This window comes from Palaemon carinicauda, chromosome 19 (assembly GCF_036898095.1).
Source record: "Palaemon carinicauda isolate YSFRI2023 chromosome 19, ASM3689809v2, whole genome shotgun sequence".
NCBI classification, from domain to species: Eukaryota; Metazoa; Arthropoda; class Malacostraca; order Decapoda; family Palaemonidae; genus Palaemon; species Palaemon carinicauda.
This window is the reverse complement of record NC_090743.1, coordinates 110558824-110579908: the sequence shown is the minus strand read 5'-3', so window position 1 is coordinate 110579908 and position 21085 is coordinate 110558824. Positions and strand designations below refer to the sequence as shown.

At 44.9% G+C, this 21085-nt stretch overlaps 1 protein-coding gene across 7 annotated transcripts in view; it reads left to right on the top strand.

The window, feature by feature from the left end:
- Window positions 1–18899, top strand: part of ArgRS-m (arginyl-tRNA synthetase, mitochondrial) — a 644356-nt gene extending 625457 nt beyond the window's left edge. For 6 of the 7 annotated variants that reach the window (XM_068393756.1, XM_068393755.1, XM_068393754.1 and 3 more), the window contains exon 12: window positions 18723–18899. In XM_068393756.1, coding sequence (XP_068249857.1) covers window positions 18723–18873 — 151 coding nt within the window. In that variant the 3' untranslated portion in view covers window positions 18874–18899. Of the gene's footprint in view, window positions 1–7153; window positions 7283–18722 lie in introns of all 7 variants that reach the window. The other variant, XR_011047406.1, reaches the window with a different exon arrangement.
- Window positions 18900–21085: the final 2186 nt, after the last annotated feature.

The following is a 21085-nucleotide window of genomic DNA, read 5'->3' as shown; positions in this document are numbered from 1 at the left end:
TGTTTTTTTTTTTTTAATAAAGCCCTATTCTGCAATATATATAACTAATATATATAATGTATGATAGTGAATAAATATCCATAAATATTCCTCTATGGAATTCCAATACCTTACTGATAACAATTAAATTCACGAATAGAAAACCCATGAATTGTAAGGTTTGAGTGTATTTTGAAGATAGGAATTGGTGAGCTTTTCTGACACTTACCTTTAAAATAGATTAAACAGAATTTCACGCTCACCTGCTGTTTATGGTGCTTTTACATAAAGCTGTGTCGTTATCTACCCCAAAACAAAATTTCCTGTCCTCTCCTTGCGCATAAAGCAAAATGCCTCCCCTGATTATTAGTCTGTTGACATTACTGATCAGTGGTGAGGAGGGGGAATGCATATGAACATAAAGTGGTTATAAAATTAACTTTTTATAAAAATTCTGTTTATTTTTCTAAAATCTCCCGATGTTCATATTGCTCAATATAAAGAGTACCCTACCCTCTGAAGAGGCCTTTTAATTTTGACCAAGCAGAAGACTTGGAGTCAGAATTAAGAAACTGACAGGAATGATGATGAACTCCTGATCTTTCTACAATATAATGCTGTGAGCCTATCAACTATTGTTCCTAAACAAATGCAATAAAATTTAGCATTTTTGTGTAATTTTAAGGGAAATTGGGGTTTAGGATGATTGTGTGGTGCTGGTCTCTCTACTGGTTGCCTCTGGTCTTCCGAGCAGTAACCCAGGACAAACACGCCTGATACCAGAAATTGCTTCCAAGACATGGAATGAGTCCTTTCACGATCTGATTCATTGTTTAACTCCGGATTATACTTTTCCAGATCTGTTTGGATTTGAGCATTTGTGTTCTAGAGAGAGGAAACAATTCTCAGAATGAATGACGTGCACAGTTTCTAGCCTTGGGGTACTGTTGATAAACTGATCGTCAATCATGGTAGCACCTTTTGCGCACAGAAACAGTAATTTCTCTAAGAATTAAATAAATGCTGGACTCTTCTACCTCTCAAAGGGTGACGTTGAGGTAGCAGTGGAAAGAGATCCCTTGTATCAGTACTCCTTCATTCACTGATCTGGTCTTTTGAAAGAGGACATGGCCAAGTGTTCAAGGCCAGCTATGCCCCCTAGCTTGGGATAGAGGAAGGTCCCAAATTCCAGCAATAACTACCACAGGATTCTTCCTTCAGAAAGGGTTGGATCATGCTTCACTCATTCTTACTTAATCCAGGAGGGAAATTTTAGATGAGTAACATAAGTTATGGCCCCTAATATCAGTGGGGGTCACCTCACCTTGCACATTCACTCTCTATCTTCCATCCGAATCCATTTCAGACCTACCATCTAGGTTCCATCTCTGGATCTGGATATATGACATGTTCCTCGTACACTAGGTGATGCGCATTCAGAAGGAGGTGGTGATTGATCTTCTCGTATGCGAGAGGAGAGATCTTCTCCGACCCTCTCCTGTGCGCCAATTCCCTCGTGCGCGAGGTGATGCGGAGTCAGAAGAAGGAGTTGATTGATCTTCTCGTATGCGAGAGGAGATATTCTCCGACCCTCTCTTCTGTTCAGCAGCTCCCTCACCCGCGAGGCAATGCGCCATCAGAAGAGTTTTCCATCTGTTCCTCCACCTCGTTATCGCGCCCGCAGGCCGCAGTGAAATACTTAGCGTTTCTTGAAAGCATCCTTTTGAGAGAGCGGGCAGTTTTTACCAGTCTCGCTGCAGTGCAAGCGCTCAGCCCCCTGTCACTCCTCACCTCTTAGAGTAGGGAAAGCACCGCGCCTTTCTCCCTCGGGAGAACAGATGCGCAAGAGTGCTCTGATTCTCGATGCTCTCGGACAGGATCTTGTACCTTCGCCGAAGGCAGAGAAGCTATACGCGTTGTCGCATGCCTTTCCTTCTAGCAAGAAGGATAGGAGAGCTTATCCGCTGGAAGCAAGGAAACCTGATTCTTGTCAAGTGAACGAGGTTCCTACGTGCTCAAGCGATCTCTATCGTAGGGTGGAGGTAAGTAAGCGCACTGGCTTGCCGCCCCAACCAACCTATCGTCAAGGTCGTTCACCTCCCATTGTACACCCTGCAAGCGCTTACCTGGGAGAGGGTGAAGGTGTTCTCCCCCTCACCTTGGCCGGTGCGATCAGAAACATTTAATCCCAGGGAGATTAGTTCGTCAAGTAACTTGTTAGCCAAGGATGGACCTTGGTTTCAAGACCTGGTGAAAGCACTTAAACAAGCAATGGGAATCTCTATAACGATACCCCAGCTGCAGCGGCGAAAATTCCTGTTATTCCCCTGGACTCTCTCAAGGAAGTCTAGCTATCTTTCTGACCCCAGGCGAGCTAGATTTCCACAACCGCCTCCACCTCCTTCCAGAGTCTCAAGGTATGAAGGATCCTAAGATCATGGATCCAACCCGGGAGAGGATGGCAGCGGGGGTGGCCGCGAGATCGGTTAGGGAAAGAGAGTTGGCTTCTTCCCAAAGTCAAAATCCTCTAACCTTTGTCCGGTCTCTTGCTCGGAGGCTGGAAGCCAGTGAGGATCGACGACCGGGAATATCCTTCATCTGCATCCAAGGATACTCCTCTCTGAGTTGGTTCTTGGGGTGGTAAACCAGCAGAATCAACTAAGGGAGAGAAATCCTCTCTTTTGAACGAATTCGAGGTTCAATCAAGAGAGAGGACAGGCACGAAGACTCTACCTAATAACTAGAGTTCTATGGGTGAACATCAGATTCAAGGGGAACAGTCTTCAGTCCCAGCCGCTAATGTAAGACCTGGGCATAGCGGCCTTTCCCCCAGAGCACACTCGGCTTCCAAAAGGTTTTCTGTGGACGACCCTCACCCTCCTTGAGCTACTATGGGTGTTAGCTTGGGAGAGGAAGAACCTTTTAATGACGGTTCCGAGCACTGTGACGGGGAGCTACCTGCTTCTGCCAGCCTGAATGTCACACCTTCAAAGCAGAAAGATTCAGATAGAATCTTTCTAAAGGTTCTGGCTTGCATCAGGAAGGTTAATAACCTGGAAGAGCCTGATAACATCCCAACTGAGGGCAAGGATATAGTCCTGGACCAGTTGTCTGGCGCTCCTAAACCTTCCAGACCTAAGGTAGCCTCACCTTGGGGAAGGGGAGTTAAGGCAGCGAAGAAGAGAGCTTTCGTCCAAGTATTTGGCACCTCCTGCGAAGAAACCTCCCGCTCTTTGTTCAGTGGACTCTTCTAGGTTACTTCCTCCTCCTTATGTAAGGCAGAGGAAGTACTATGAGGTAGTGGGAGACGATCCTTCCCCCTAACTGCTGGATCCAGCGATTGTATCATTGACCCAGATGGCTTTGGAGAAACTGACAACTCTCCCTGTGCATTTTTCTGCTGCAGATGCTGCTAACATGGAGCGGGTTGCAAAGTGTGCTTTGTAATCGGCTTCATGGCTGGATTATTGGTCGGACACAGTTGGCTATCGTCAAGAATGAAGATTTCTCCACTCCTAAGAGGAGGGAGACGCTGTTCTCTCTCCTTCTCTCGGGTACGAGAACACTCAAATTAGTGACGGAGAATGTGGTGAACCAAAGGATCAACTTGTTTTGAGGTGACGCGATGCAGTTTATTTGAGATTCCAGAGGCAGGTCCCGAAGAAAGAGGCAATGAGGCTGCGCAACGCTCCAATGTATGGACCCGCCTTGTTTGACGGGGAGACCATTGAAAGCCTAGCAGACCGATGGAGGAGGGTGAGCCAAGACACTCTCCTCCAGTGGGCTGTCTCCTCTCGTTCCTTCCAGCAGGCTCTTCCAAGACAGAGACAACAGTCTTCCAAACCTGGCTAGAAGTAGAATGCCCCAAAGAAGAAAGACGGAAAGCCTTCCTATCGTTCCAAGGGACACAAAGGTAAAGGCAAGAAATCCCGGCGAGGACAACTACGCTAGGGAGGGCAATCCCCCGACCAGTCCACTGGTTGGGGATGCCTTATAAGCAGGTGGCAGAGGTGGATGAATTATGGAGCCGACCCTCAGTTGATTTCTGTATTAAGAAACGGATATATTGTCTCTTTTATCGACTCTTCCCCTTAACTGACTCAAGGTACATCTGTGACAAGGTCCTATGTCAAGAGATCGGCAAAAGACCAGGCCCTATGGGCCGAAATCAGGACCATGCTAGAGAAAGGCGCTCTCCAGGAGGTTCCGGGAGGGTTCCCAAGCTTTTACAGTCACTTATTTCTTGTAGAAAAGGTGACTGGGGGCTGGAGACCCGTAATAGACCTCTCGCTTTGAATGAGTTTGTCCTACAAACTCCGTTCAAAATGGAGACGGCACAAACGGTTAGACACGCTGTCAGACCAAACGACTTCATGATCTCGTTGGACCTGAAAGACGCGTACTTCCAGATCCCAATTCGTCCATCCTTAAGGAAGTACCTGCGCTTTACTATGGATGATCAGATATACCAATTCAGAGTGCTGTGTTTCGGCCTGTCCACAGCACCCCAGGTGTTCACAAGAGTCTTTACTCTAGTGTCCACGTGGGAACACAAGAACGGCATTCGTCTTCTTTGATATCTAGACGATTGGCTAGTTCTCGCAGACTCTAAGGAGACAATTCTCTTCCATTGAGAAAAACTTCTGGCCTTCTGTCAGGATCTGGGGGCCCTGGTAAATTGCGAGAAGTGTCATCTGCAACCTGTCCAAGATATGGTATATCTAGAGATGAGAATAGAGACCACACTAGGCAAAGCCTTTCCGTCCGAAGACAGAGCAAAGGGACTGAAAGAAGTAGCCCAGGACTTCCTCGTGAGAGACGCACTGCCAGCATATTGATGGCAAACCTTGCTGGGGCACCTGACTTCTCTCGAGAAGTTTGTCCTTCAGGGCTGTCCCTGCATTCGGTCACTTTAGTGGCATCTGAGGACCTTTTGGTCTCAGCGCACAGACCCACCGGACACACTGGTACTGATGGGAATCTAGAAAAAAAAAGAGAGACCTGAACTGTTGGGTGTTAGACACCAACCTGCTTAAGGGAGTAGATCTTTTCTCTCCTCCCTGGGACTTGATGCTCTAAATGGATGCATCAAAAGAAGGGTGGGGGCTCATCTGTTACACCTGACGACATCCGGGCTTTGGTCCGAATCCAAAAGGCGGTGCCCCATCAACTTCTTGTAAAGGAAAGCCTCTTTCCTGACTCACAAACATTTCCATTAGCTCGTTTCAGGACACCATGTAGTGCTGATGAGCAACAACACTACAGTGGTAGCCTACATAAACAAACAAGGAGGTACCTTTTCACAGCCCCTATGCCAACTAGCTGTAGAAATCCTCAGATGGGTGGACGACAACTCGGTGAACTTAACAGCCCGCTTCATTCCTGGAAAGGAAAACGTGCTGACGGACAATCTGAGCAGGAAGACTCAGATAATTGGTACCGAATGGTCTTTAATTCAACAGATAGCCAACAAAGTCTTGACTTTGTGGGGTTTGCCGACAATAGACCTTTTTGCGACGTCTCTCAACTGGAAACTTCCAGTAGACCTTTTTGCGACGTCTCTCAACTGGAAACTTCCAGTAGACCTTTTTGCGACGTCTCTCAACTGGAAACTTCCAGTGTACTGCTCCCCAGTACCGGACCCACAGGCGCTCTGGCAGGACCCCTTCCAACATCCATGGGAAAACATGGACGTCTATGCGTTCCCCCCCTTCTGCCTAGTAAGGAGGCTTTTGAACAAGGTCAGGACATCTCAAGACCTGATGATGATCCTAATAACTCTGCTATGGCAGCATGGAGAGTGGTTTCCAGACCTTCTACATCTGCCTACAGACACATTAAGGAAACTTCCATCACTTCCCGGTGTACTCGTACACCCACGAACGAATATTTTCCATCGAGCAGTGACAACACTGCGTCTTCACGCCTGGAGGTTATCCAGCAACTCCTTTTTGAAGCCAGTTGCTAGACACATGTCAGGTTACCTCCGGAACTCATTAACTGCAGTGCACAAGTGGAAGTGGCGAGTCTTTTGTGGTTGGTGTCGTGGGAGGGGTATCCATCCTCTCAGTGCCTCTATCCCAACTATAGCGGAGTTTTTACTGTATCTCAGGAAGGAAAAACTCTATTCAGTTGCAGTGGTGAAAGGCTTCCGTTCAGCCTTAAGCCTAGTCTTTGAACTGAACGGATTGAACATTTCCTACTCGAAGGAATTATCCCTCCTATTTCGAAACTTTGAGTAATCTTGCCCTCAGTCAGAAACAGGCCACCTCCGTGGAATGTTGTCAAAGTCCTACGTTCCTTGAAAGGAGCCCCTTACGAACTGCTGAGACAAGCCTCTAACAAGGACTTGACTCTTGAAATGGCTTTCCTGTTAGCTCGGGCCTATGCAAGTAGAGTCAGCGAAATTCACGGCCTTTCCAACGACATCACCCATTCAAGGGGATGGGGGCAGGTCACTCAGTTTCATTCCGGAGTTTGTAGCTAAGACTCAAAATCCGGCGGTAGCTAATCCTAGGTTCAGCTCCATCCAGATTGAGTGTCTTCAGTCGGTAACAGATGATCCTGATCAACTGTTACTCTACCCTGTAAGAGCGCTGAGGTTGTATCTTAAGAAAACGAGAACACGGGTAGAACCAAGAGGAGAATCACAAAGAACTCTATCTCCACTTGGATCAGGCGAGTGATTAAAAGGACCACGGCTCGGTTTATCACTCAACCAAATAGACAGCCCCGTGCACACAATGTCAGAGGGGTCAGCACCTCCCTGGTATTCAAGAAAAACCTCTCAGTACAGTAGGTGCTGCTCGCAGGCAGGTGGAAAACGTCAGTTTAAGTTCACTGCCCATTACCTGCAGGACGTAACCCACAGGAGCCTAGACACTTTCTCAATTGGTCCTGTGGTGGCAGCTACTTGTCCTTAGTGGACAAGTAGCAGAAGATCAAGGGCGGAGGTTACCCGTGGGGTAAGTCTAGGAAGAATGCGAGATTGATTGGCTGCTTCTTACTTCCATCCTCCCCTCTCTTGGGGCTCAGCATCCAAGGGGGTTTACAATTCCAGTAGGGGGTTTACGCATCTAACCTTCCAAAGGGGGAGGTGGTTGGTATTTGATATTGAAACAATTCCTTGTAACCTTTCAGCTTCATACGCTAATAAAACCTTTTTCCCTTCCAGCATTTAATTGTCCAGATCGTCATCCAGAAAGGATAATGTGGTGTGAGGATCCTTCAAGAGTCATACAGAACCAGAGGCCATCCCGGGACAGTCTCCAGCCAGTTGGACAGGAGTTCCACCCACCTAAAGGTGAGTCTGCTATGTTAAAGAGCGGAAGGTTTGTAACTTGCGTCGGGACAAATGACAAATTTGGGAGTAATTTGTATTTTCCCTAGCCTACAAACCTGTAGCTCTTTAATCAGGCTGGCCTGCCAGCACCAACCCCCTAAGTCCTGAGCTAATTAAATAAGAATTGACGGTTAGTCACCAGTGCTGGCAGGAGCGGTGGGTAAACACCCCCCTACGACCCCCGCTAACTAGCGGTGGGTAGTTAAAATCCCTCGTTAACTTCAGTTTCGACTAGTTTTCAGCTCCACCGAAATAACAATGCTATGTTAAAGAGCTACAGGTTTGTATGCTAGGGAAAATACAAATTACTCCCAAATTTGTCATTTTAATAGATCAGCCATGTTGTTAAAACTAAAAGAAACCCCCCAAAAAATATTCAATTTATACGAAGTCTTAATTAGGCCGTTAATAAAGCACTGGAGCACTGAAGGTCGTAGAAAATTTCTACCACTATTATTAGGCTTATTTTCGGTACCCAGAGTATGAATTTCCTTTACTACTTTACTTTCGAGATCAAAAGCTAATTTCCATAACTACAGTATTTATACCATCATCATTTAAATGTATCAGGTCTCTAACAAATAATTACCTATTCTCTAAGTGCTCTGCTCCCCAAGTATAAAAAGGACAATTTGGCAATCGCCACTTCTGCAATTATCTGTTAAAGACTTTGGCGGCCACCTTATATTCACTAGGGAAAGGGGTCTGGTATTTATGGTTACAAGGCGCAAATCGTGGTTCGATAATAGAGCAAATTAGCATTAAATTGGGAAAAACTTCCTTAAGCAATAAACAAAAAGCTTGATATTTTTCAAATGTAGCTTTTGTATCCCAGTCATATCGTATGTCATTACCGGCCAAAATAATAAACAGAATAACCGGTTTCCATCGAAGATAGGAACTGACAAAATTATCATCCAGAGAAATATCTCTAACTGTAGCACTGGGTTTATAGAAGAAACAAAATTCAACTGGTAACTGTGTAGTGTTGAGATCACCTTTCGCGCTTAAGTCGCGAACGTACGAATGTCCTAAAAATCCTACTTTATGCAGACATGGAAAAATCGCTATTAAAAATAGGAGGAAACCAAACGCCACTGACTACTTAACCAGCGTGGCCATGAATCACTAATCATTTTAATCCCATTGAGATGCCATTTCAAGAAATTGTACTGTATATGGTTTTAATAAAGGGATTTTGACGTAGGAAAAATCTATTTCTGGGCGAGGGACCTGTGCCGCTCAGTGAATAAGCTCCATTTAGCACTTATTCTTAGGTAATTTACTGCTAAATATACCAGAGAAAAAATGTAAAGGAGTGCTAGGTTAACTAGCTCGCTCACCTATTGGTGTCGGTATAAAATTGGGCGTATATTCCAGAGGTCCCGCACTATTTAGATTAATCCACGACAGAGAACCCCAATAGAGGAGAGCCGTTCAACCTCACTTGGTACTACTACAATGCATCCGCTCAGAACCCAACTCCTTAGCACCCAAAGTTTGGGGACTCCAAGGGAGAGGAGCTGGGAGGGTTCACTGGGCGGCACAGGTCCCTCGCCCAGAAATAGATTTTTCCTACGTCAAAATCCCTTTTCTGGGCTCGAACCTGTGCCGCCCAGTGAATCTATCCAAGAGAAAAATGTCACCAAACTTGCAAAATAAAGGAAAAAACATAAGCGTAAGAGAAATACAGGATGCTTTAATCAGAGATGAGTACCAAAAAACAATTATAAGGGTATCTTAAATATGAACATAAATCCAAAAAGGTAGGTATAATAATGCCGTGAGTGATAATATATACAGATACTCAGGAGCATAAAATTTACAAATATAATAACAGTATTCAGGTGCGAGACCAACGAATACAATAGGGTATAAATGAGGCAGGTAAGAGGGAGAGATAAAGAGTCAAGGCATTAACCTGTGAGTTACTCGGGAGTAACTACGCTCCCTGCGGCTACTGTAGAAAATTTTAGGGCTTCCAAATGTTTAAGGTAGTGTTTCTTGAACACTGATGGTGATTTCCACCCTGTATACCTGGAAAGGTCTGTAAAATTCATGTGGTGAAAGAAGTTCACCGAGGTGGCAACCGCCCTGATATCATGTGCAAGAGGAAAAGAGTCAGGGTTAGCTTGTTTAATAAAATACAAAATTTGTTGCCTGATCCCTTTAATAGTAATGGTACCGCCTTGTTCTCTAACGAATAGAGGCCCCGAGGAGTTAGAGGAGGTCCGGGATAAATAAGACCTAAGAGTAGTGACAGGGCACAGCGACGGATCTTGCGTGAGGGGAACAATTTTCCAGGAGGTCCATCTGTTTTGAGGGTCTTCATTCTTAGCCAAAAAGAATTTGTTAGGAGAAAGAAGGACCTCTCCTGAAGGCAGAAAGTCAATATGACCCGGGTCTCTCGACAAGGCTGCCAATTCAGAAATTCTTGCCCCGGAAGCCAAGCTCACTAGGAAAAGTGTTTTCCTGAGAAGGGGCATGTAATCACAAGAACTGTTAATGGTATCAGAAGCCAATTTGAGTACGTCATTAAGGAACCAGGTCACCGGGGTAGGACGAGTAACCGGTTTCAGTCTGGCACAAGCTTTCGGAATTGAAGCTAACAAAGAGTCGGTTAAGTCTATGTTAAAACCCACTAGGAAGATCTTTTTCAGAGCCGATTTAATAGTGGTGATAGTATTGGCTGCCAGACCTGATTCTAATAAAGATCTAAAGAAAGTGACTGTAAGGTTCAAGTTCATACAGTTCACGTCTGAGTCTATTAAAAAGTTTGCCAACTTTTTAACTGCAGAGTCATACTGGCGGATGGTGGAATCCCGTTTATCCGATTCTAGGAACAAGGTGTTTTGAGGATCAATATTGGCACCATGCATAGCCGCAAACTTCATAAAGTCCATAAAGTTAGGGCGCTCTGAATGTTTGAGAAAGCGTACACAACGCGTGTTTGTACTATCTGAGACAGAACCGGATTGGGTATCGGGTGAGGGTATAGTCTCAACTCCCGCAGGAGAGGGTACCAGTTGCTCTTGGGCCAGTTGGGTGCAACCAAGGCTACTTGTCCCTTGAAGGATCTCAGTTTGTCTAGAACTTTCAGCAAAAGATTCACCGGGGGAAAGAGATAAATCTTTTCCCAGTTGTCCCAATTCTGTGACATGGCGTCTGTGGCGTAAGCCTGAGGGTCTAGATTGGGAGCCACATATACTCTCAATTTGTGGTTGGATTCCGTGGCGAAGAGGTCCACTTGGAGACCGGGAACCTGAGAGAGAATCCACCGAAATGACTTTAGATCGAGTGACCATTCCGATTCTAGAGGGGAGGTCCGGGACAGGGCGTCTGCCACTACATTCCGGACTCCCGCCAGGTGGACAGCTGAAAGATGCCAACGGTTCGAGGCTGCTAGGGAGAATATGGCTACTAGAACATGGTTCAGAGGCCCTGACTTTGACCCGCCTCTGTTGAGGCAGCGGACCACCACTTCGCTGTCGAGGACCAGACGAAGGTGTTGTTTCTTGGGAAGAGCGAGACGTTTCAGGGTTAGAAGAACTGCCATGGCCTCTAGCACATTGATGTGAAAATGGCGGAACAAGGGAGTCCAAAGACCTTGAACTTTCTTGAGCTGAGAATAGCCGCCCCAACCTGATAAGGATGCGTCTGTGTGAATGATTAATTCCGGAGGCGGAAATCGAAGGGGAACTGACTTTGACAGACTGTTTGCTCTTGTCCAAGGAAGAAGTCTTTCCCGTAGAATGGGAGGAAGGCGGACTTTCCTGTCCCGGAGCTTCCGGTTCGCCCTCGAACGCCAGACACGATTGATATCTTTCAATTTTGCCTTCAGAAGAAGATCCGTCACTGAGGCAAACTGAAGGGACCCCAGAATCTTCTCTTGGAGTCGTCTGGAACTTACTTTGTCTTTGAGAAAGCGTTTGGTGTTCCTTGCAATCTCTAACCTCTTGGGTCTGGGAAGACACAGAGTATGAGATATAAGATCCCATTGCAGGCCGAGCCATTGGAACTTCGATTTTGGAAGAAGACGGGACTTCTTGAAGTTGATCTGGAAGCCTAGAGATTGAAGATAATGGATGACTTTGTGAGTGGCTTTTAGGCAATTTTGGGAGGTGTCTGACCAAATGAGCCAGTCGTCCAGATAGGCTACTACTTGAATCCCTTGATTCCTGAGTTCCTGAACAGCGACTTCTGCTAGCTTTGTGAAGATCCTTGGGGCAATGTTGAGCCCGAAAGGCATCACCTTGAAGGAGTAACTTTTGTCCCCTAAGCGAAAGCCTAGGTACGGACGGAAGTGTCTCGCTATCGGGACGTGATAGTAGGCGTCTGTAAGATCGATAGAGGTGGTGACGGCCCCACGGGGAAGTAAGGTCCGCACCTGCGAGACGGTAAGCATTCGAAACTTGTCGCATTGAATGGACAAGTTGAGAAGGGATAGATCTAGAATCACTCTTCTCTTGTCTGAATCCTTCTTCGGGACACTGAACAGCCGACCTTGAAACTTCAGATGTTTCGTTTCTTGTATGGCGTTCTTTTGTAAAAGATCCTGGACAAATTCGACCAGGTCCGGAGTGGAATGTTGACGAAATTTGTTCGGAGGAGGAGGTCCTTGAATCCAACTCCACCCTAGTCCCTTGGAGATGATACTGAACGCCCAGGGACTGAACCTCCATTTGTTGTGGAAGGCATAGAGCCTCCCCCCTACCTGCTGCACCTCAGTATTGGTTTGAGGAGTTGCCTCCACGTCCGCCTCGGAAGTTCTTTCCTCTGCGAAAGGCTCTTCCCCTGCCTTTGTTCTGGTTAGAGCCACGGTGGTAGCCTCTACCTCTACCATAACTCTGGGAAGAGCTATGAGCCTCATAGGACTGGTTAAAGGCAGGGGAAGTGGCGGAGGCACCAGAAAGCTGGCTCTTAGGTAGCAGAACGGTGACATAGTCATCCGAAGGAGCCCGAGAGGTGGAAGGCTGTGCAGGGACAACAGAAGATGGAGGAAGAGGCAGCCGGAAGTTGGATGAAGCACTCTGTTGTTGCCTGAACTGGGTGGAGGTATATGGTCTAAGCTTCTTCCTACCCCGGGCTTGATAATTTGCGGGGTCATACTTGCGTTTAGGGGTCAAACCCCAACGGGCTTTAAGGCTCTGATTAACCCTAGTGGCCTCCGCCAAGACTTCCTCTACGAGATCCTCGGGGAAGAGATTTGAACCCCAACAGGAGGACCGGATGAGTTTATTAGGTTCATGCCTAATCGTCGCCTCAGCTAGAACATGCTTGCGACATCTGCGTTTAGCAGTAGCGAAGTCATACAAGTCATAATATAAAGACTGTAACGTAGCCTTGTTGAGAGACTTAAAAATACTCTCCGTATCGTAAGTCAAGGCTATCGACTCCGTGGATGTGGCCAGGTTTAGAGTACGGCCCACACGTAGGCGGGAATCATATTCCTGTTTAATGAGGGATTCCGGGAGACGGGGAAGCTTCTCACTAAACAAGACTGAGGCACAGTCTGCTGCAAGCTTGCCGGAGGTAAAGGTGGTATGGACATTGTCCCAACACTCAATACCTGAGGGAAGAAGGAGGGAGATTGGATCCACCTCTCGGATGGGAGGCAAGGGCTTTTCCTCCAGAGCATATTGAAAGGCAAGCTCTGCCACCTTATTGACGCATGGAGTCAAGGTGTTCTTGTCCATTAAGAACATCGTAAAGGAGCTTTTATAAGGCGTCAGCATGGTGTTAGTGCAGCCGATGTCATTCAAAAATCTGGCCCAAACAGATTGGGCTTGCTCCTTCGGGAAGATGACCATCTCTTTGGGGACCTTGTCTAATCGGACTAAAGCTTCCTCGGTAAGTCTGGCATAACCATGAAATGGAAATGCCAGACCCGGAGGAAAGAATTCAAAGTCCTCTAGAGGACGAGTGCCAAGGCCCTCCAGAGTCAACATTCCGTCTGAGAACGGGGAATGAAGAGCCATCCGCCAGGGGTTGTTCTTGGCAAACGGCGGGAGCTTAGAGGCATCCGGGATGAGAGAGCTTTGGACTCTCTTCGGAGCTCCTTGCTCTAAAGCCCCAATTCTCTGACCGAAGTTAGAGAACATCGTGTCCATCCTCGACTGCATCTCCGAAACCAACTTTGCCTGCATCTCCGACACGATGCGAAGCATGGCTGATTCGGAAAGGCCCGGGCTAGCAGCGGGAGGGGCGGAAGGAACTCCCGGGTCGTGAGACTTAGAGGAGGAACCAGAGGTCTTTGAAGACGGGTTCGTACAATGTTTAGAGCCATGAGAAGTCTTGTGAGGCTTGCGAGCTTTGGGTAAGGTCCTTGAAGTAGACTTATCCTTAGGGGGAACCGGGTATGAACGTTGAGACGAATCACGGTCCCCAGAAAATCCAAGAAAAGAAGAGCGATCAGAAGAAGAAGAAAGAGCGGGGCTGAGGATAGGAATCTCAGCGCCGGACACACCTGCCTCACTTACCACCCTACCTGTATCCGGCTCGTCTAGCAACATTGGTTCGACGTCCAGGTTCATGGAGGCAACATTGTCCTCCAGACCTCCGGGGGCGTCCGATGGATCTTGCTCTGGGTCGATGAGACCCGTTATAGTGGCATCAATGTGGGCAATGATGGGAGCTGCCACATGTCTAGCCACAGCAGCTGAAGACTTGGCGTTGGGGTAAACCATGGTGCAGTAGTCCTCAGATAGGACGTACGGCCGCTTAGACTTCACATTCCGGGCAAACCCACCAACCCACACTTTCAGTGTGGCCCGAGCCGCAGACTTTTGCTCCGGGGATGCCTGAAATAATAGTGGAAATTATAAAAGGGAGACTCCCAATGGTCCTTCAAGACCATAGATATCTTACTAATAGTAAATAAAATAAGAAGGCAATATAGCCAACGGGACTCACCGAGTCAGATCCAAGGGTAGTGATGAGGTCGAAGCAAATCACACAGTTATCCGGGTGCCATACCACAACGTCTTCCAGTTGAACCCCACAAGGGGCGTGAGATCGGCAGACGGAGTGGCCACAAGGCTGGTGCAGAACAGCTGCACAGGCCGGCGTCAGACAATGCACCATCTATAAAAAGAATAGTATATGAGAAACTGTAATTCTCTTAAGTAGGGGCGGGTCTGGAGGACCCGGGCCTAACATAGGTCTAACACAAGATTAGAGCTTAACTGTACTATTCTTTAAGTAGGGGCGGGTCCGGAGGACCCGGGCCTAACATAGGTCTAACACAAGAATAGAGCTTAACTGTACTATTCTTTTAAGTAGGGGCGGGTCCGGAGGACCCGGGCCTAACATAGGTCTAACACAAGATTAGAGCTTAACTGTACTATTCTTTAAGTATGGGCGGGTCCGGAGGACCCGGGCCTAACATAGGTCTAACACAAGATTAGAGCTTAACTGTACTTTTTTTTTTTTTTTTTTAAGTAGGGGCGGGCCTAACATAGGTCTAACGCAAGGTTAGAGCTTAACTGTAATATTCTTACATAGGGGCGGGACCGGAGGTCCCGGGCCTAAACATAAGTCTAACTTGAAACTAAAGTATAGCCATCCATTCCGGTCAAGTCGGGAGCATAAAAAAGGATGCAATAACAAGGAATTAAGACACATGGTGTCTGATTTCCCGGGGCGGGGTAGACCCCGGGCCGGGAAATAAAGGTATATTCAATACCAATTCCTTTAGGGACTCCGGGGTAGTGATCTGTCATATATAATCATCATAGGAAATGTTATAAAATAATAGGGGGGCGGAACTGTAGCTAAGAACTGCCAATCGAACCCGGAGGGTTTCGTATAACATAAGCCAGAATGAAAAGTGAATATAAAATAGGGTGCACCGGGATCCAACTCTGTTGACCGGTGGCCAACCAGACTAGATAGAGACGAAACCGCCGGGCCACCCGGAGGACAAAGTCCATAAACACTTAACTACCCCCTCTAAAAGGAGGGAAGGCAACGGTCCCTTAGTGGAGGGGGGAGAAGCCTAGCCTCCCACCTAGCTAGAGGGGGAGCGTGGGGGAGGATCACGTGATACGAGGCAGCAGGGCTACCAACTGACGATCCCCAACCAGACAGATCAAACGGAGTAATGGCACAAATATTCATTATAATAATAATAATAGCGTTAAATATATGAATAAACACATAGAAAATTTTTGGGCAAGGCATGCAACATAAATAATTAAATCACAAAAGACACACCTGATGGCTAAAAATAACATTGCCGCCTTAGCACGAAGGTCGGCAGCCATAGCGATACGTAAATGATATCGGCCCAAAAATTGAACCACGAGGATTCTAAACGCTAAATAATGAATATTCACAATAACAAATAATATTTGATAATAAAAATAATACACATAGTAACACCGCAAGTGAAAATTAAAAGCTCTCAAAAACAGGAGTACCAACTGTAGTGAAATCAAGCAAGATCGGTATGAACGAAGAGAATAAACTCCTATAATATAAATATTAAACGATCTAGGTTGCTCAAAACACAGTAAAACCCAGCTTGGTACTTAACTTAGACGGTGTCTCCTGGGAAACCGACGAAGAAGCCATAATTCACTAGAAAATAACCAAAATTCGAGAGCACTACAAAAATGCGGGTTACTTTACTCGTCGTGCTAAAAGGAGTTGGGTTCTGAGCGGATGCATTGTAGTAGTACCAAGTGAGGTTGAACGGCTCTCCTCTATTGGGGTTCTCTGTCGTGGATTAATCTAAATAGTGCGGGACCTCTGGAATATACGCCCAATTTTATACCGACACCAATAGGTGAGCGAGCTAGTTAACCTAGCACTCCTTTACATTTTTTCTCTGGTATATTTAGCAGTAAATTACCTAAGAATAAGTGCTAAATGGAGCTTATTCACTGGGCGGCACAGGTTCGAGCCCAGAAATATTTTTAAAAATAAACCAAAATAATAAGGCAAGAAAGGAAACTAGGCTTTATCTATTCATCTTTTTAATTAAAAAATTTCCTTGGACAACTGGTGAAGCAGATTCATTAAGGAAAATGTGCCCCATAAAACCAACTCTTGAAAAAGATCACCAACCTACACAAAAGAGAAATAATCAGGAAACAAATCTTTATATATAAGATGGCAATCCAATTTAAGGGGTTCGAAATGATAATAAACTGATTACGCAAGCTAGTGACATTCAATTAAAAAAGCGAGGTAGTTTTGAACTGTAACTCACTTCAAGCTGTAAGTATAATGCCTTGGGTGATTTAGGTCAGCAGGAACGAGAAGTAGCAGCAGCAGGAATCCTCCAAATTCTTGAAACTTCTTCCGTGATGTAGATGTTAGTGGAAGATGAAGACGTCCTAGATGGAATGTGTTGGACAATATCTGGCTGTAAGTGATTAAGCGGAAGAGGGTAGTGTTTAGGAACTTTAAATAAACAACAATGCAAATGTCCTCCCAAGCTACTTGTTATGGCACAGTCGTCTTTTGCCAGGTAATAATTTAGGACGAGTCTCCAATGGGTATGTTGACTGTCCGCCCCAGAGACACACTGCACCATGTCTTCTTCCACCTTACCTCTACTGTAAAGAAAAACAAGGCAGTAATTGTTCTTGACAACAAACAATCGTAACTGCCAGTTCAGTCTTGAAGTGAACTATTTAATAATTTGGGTCAGATGTATAAAGATTTAAATTTACTGTGAAATATTAAATTGAGATGAGGCCAAGTAATTAGAACAAGAAGGTCATTCTGCTTTTCCAACTAGGGTTGTGGCTCGGCAAGTAATCATAATAATGATAATATAAGGAAAAATTAAATAATTAAAACTGTACATAAATATTTGAAATTAAGTACAAAATCATTAGAATTTTATACAGCACCATGGTACTCAGCACAGCTTACCTCACCTCTCTGGAGGTAAGATTAATTTCCCTTGTCAAACCTAAGTATAGAAATAATACTTGTTGCATCTCAATACACTAGCGAGGAGGTTATGGGTAAAAGTCTTGGTACTCTCTGATTCCTATGACTTGAGATCCTATTACTAGACCAGTCACATTGCTAGTGTCACACAAACACAGCTTGTGCAGGCCGCTAAGCACAATTTTAGCAAGGTCCAGGGTTCCTACCGTCTAAGATTTATATCGTAGGAGAGAAAACCCCGGATTAAATGCCAAGGGCCAGGTGGCACGGACTTCCTCCCTCCTAAGAGGCAAGTCATCCCCCATAACTAGCAAAGCATTTGCATATAGTGATGGAATAAATGACAAATTTGGAAGTAATTTTTATTTTTCCTAACAATACACACCTGGTGCTATTTACTGTACATACTGTATATAAATTGCCCCGACAGCCCTATCCCCCTAAAAAGTCCTGCCTTTAAGCAAAGTGGGTGCTCAGACCAGGTTAGCAAGTGAGCGGTGTAGCCGGCTACCCCCACCCCCTCCCGCTAACTAGCGGTTGGGGTTGTTATCCCTAGTTAAAATCTTAAGGCTCGTCTTTCAGCTAAGCCGAAAGCAATATCCCCCATAAATAGCTCCAGGTTTGTAACGTTAGGAAAAATAAAATTATCGTATTTCTGGTGTCATAGGACGCTATTAAATTAGCAAAGCATTTTTCGATGAAAAAAAAGAAATTGAGGATTTTACAATTCTTAGCAGCAATTCCTAGTGGCTTCTCTACTGAGATTTTTGTCTGGTTCAGTAAATATTCATATTTTGGGTGTATTATGAAATGTTTAAGTTAATATTAATTTGTTGCACTCTGATTATCCCAATTTAATTGCATATTTATATAAGAAACCACTAAACCAGTCAGAGTTGCCATCACAGCTACTTGTTTAGTGTTCCAAGTGTTGTTTATATGAAAGCAGTGTTGCCAAGTGTTGTTAAACAAATTTTGGTAAAGAAGTAAATTTCCAGTAATATTTTCCAAATTCCCCGTATAGCCTACACACTGTCACACAAACATAATTATTGATCAAAGAAGTCTCTTGAAATTCCTCTAGTTTTCTGCTAACTTGGTAACACTGCACTCGACTAACAGCGAGATGTTTTAATCAGCGACTGTTTGTATTATTTCGGAACTCGGGCTACTGTACTGCATTAAACAAAGTGCAATATGAAAATAAATTCTATTACGAATGATAATAGTAGCTTTATATTTTGTCTGGTGTGTGAGTGCTTGTATGTCATTAGTTGGGTGTTTGAGGGTTGTCAAACTCCCCAGTACAATTCTTCCTTAGTGTTAAGACACAGGGTGATTTTTGGGGGCATTTTTCAGGAAAAAAAGTTGCGTCTTGTGACATGGGAAATACAGTACTTGTATTTGATTTTTTCTTTTAAATTAAGGTGTCTTTATTTCCTTTCAAAGGAACAACAACTATGAAATTCTTCAAAATTTATATTTCATTTTTCAGCGGAAGCATCAATGTTGCCCTGAAGCAGCTCCAGGTCAAGTCTTCTCCTCTAGAAGTAGCAAAAGCAAGATTGGCATTATTTGTTACAGCTAGGTATACTCTGGCAGCAGGAATGAAGATTCTTGGTGTTGAACCATTGAATAATATGTAAACTAAAATAAAATAATTGTTTAGTTATGCATTTTGTTTATTGCTGGCCTTGATTTGAAAATATTATTCACTTAATCTTTTTAAGAAAAAAGCCAACTTATCAATATACAGTACTTTGAAATTCCTGGAAGTCTTAAATTTTCAGTCATCATTTGAAATAGTAATTACCTTCACCAGTTCAGTGCTATAAATATTGTTTTCGAATTTGGTGGTAACAATTCCTTTTTGAAGACTGCCTTAATATCAATACCTTTCTTCCTAGAACCTATTTTGAATGTCAATCTGTAAATAAAAAAATTATTATTGGCCTAATTACTCTAATGCTCCAATAAATATTGAATTTCATAGTGTACGCATGCATAATCTCATACTGCAAAATTTTAAACTTCCAACTTTACATTTAGTGTGTGTGTTATTTAATCCTTAAGGTTAATCAAAATAGAAAATTTTTTTTAAGTAATTTGTATTTTTACTAACATACAAAGCTGGAGCTATTTACAAGGGTATTACTTTTGACGAAACTAAAAGACAAGCTATGATAATTTTGGCGAGGGATAACCACACCAACCGCTAGTTGGGGGGTGGGAGTAGTCAACTACCCCACTCACTCACACACCTAGGTTGAGTACCCACTTTGCTTTCTGGCAGGACTTCTTAGGGGACAGGGCTGGCAGGCCAATTTTTATAAATAGCTCCAGGTTTGTATGTTAGGAAAAATACAAATTGAAAATTTGTCATTTGTTCCAGCACAAATATAAACCCTCCGCTATATATATATGGGTGACTCACTTTTAGGAGGGTGGAAGTCCTCACCAACTGGCCTTGGTATTTGATACGGGGTTCTCTCTACTTCGATATATGATTGAAGTAATAGGAACCCTTCTCTCACTAAAATCTTGTGCTATGCACTATTAGGGCCTGCAGAAGCTGTGCGTATGTGATACTAGCAATGCGGCTGGTCTTTAACATAGGAGCTCGAGTCATAAAGATACGAGAGTCCTCAGACTTTACCCAATACCCTCCCTCATAGGAGTATTGGGGATGCAACAAGTATAAATACTATACTTAGGAACACAAGGGAAGTGCCATGATCTTACCTGCTGAGGTGAGGTCAGCTGTGCTGAGTACTGGGGAGCTGATTCCCCAGAGGGGGAGAAGGTGAAAGGAAGAAACGAGACAGTCATTCTTACTCATTCACCCCAGACTAACCCGGGTAACCTCAGCCCTCAACCTTCTGCTATTTGTCCATCAAGGAGATAGAGGTGTTTAGACCACTTGTGCAGCCACCACAGGACCAAGGGAAAACGTATCTGTGGGTTACGTCTTGCAGGTAGTGGGCGGTGAAGGTCGTCTGACGCTTCCACACACCTGCTTGTAATACCTGCGCCACAGAAGTTTATCTTGAATGCCAAGGATGATGCAATGCCCCTAATGTCAAGAGCTCTGGGTCATTTGGGAGGAGGGGGGTTTGGATTGAGTGCAAACTTGATGACCTTTTGGATCTAGGAAGAAAAAGTATTCCTCGTAGCCCTCCTCTTGACCTTCCCCATGCTGACACACGGGGGAGAGCTGCTGCCGTTCTTTTAAGGTAACACCACAAACTCCTTACTGGGAAAAGTACCAGATGGTCTCGGTCTTTGATTACAGAACTTACTCTATTCGGAATGGGCCAAACCTATAGTCCAGCACACCCGGATTTTGAGTCTTAGCAATGAACTTGGGGACGAAGTCGAGTACTACTTTTCTCCATCTTCATGATTGGGAGATGTTAGAAGATAGACCATGCAGCTCACTAACATTCTTGGCCAAAGCCAAAGCGAGTAGGAAAACCATCTTCCACGTAAGTTGGTGATCTGTTGCCTGGTGTAGGTGGTCCAAGTTCCGACCGGGGACAAGTCATCTCATAACTTCGTATGAGTAGCGAAAGTTCCGAAGAAATATTTATTCCTTCCAGTTTAAAGGCGAGATTTAAGGCTTTTGACACCAGTTAGAAAAAACCTACCACTTAGCTAGGAAGACACGCTGAAAAGCTTCTGAGGTGTCTAGACATCCTTTCTGCAGGTCGTTGCAAAAAATCTCTCAGAGAGGTGGACAGTTTCCAGGCGTGAAGTATGAAGCAGAGCTACGGCTTTGTGGAAGATGATGGCATGTGGCTAATTTACTAGATCGCGTCGTGGAGGAAGTTCCCACTGAAGCTCCGTTGGGAGCTGCAG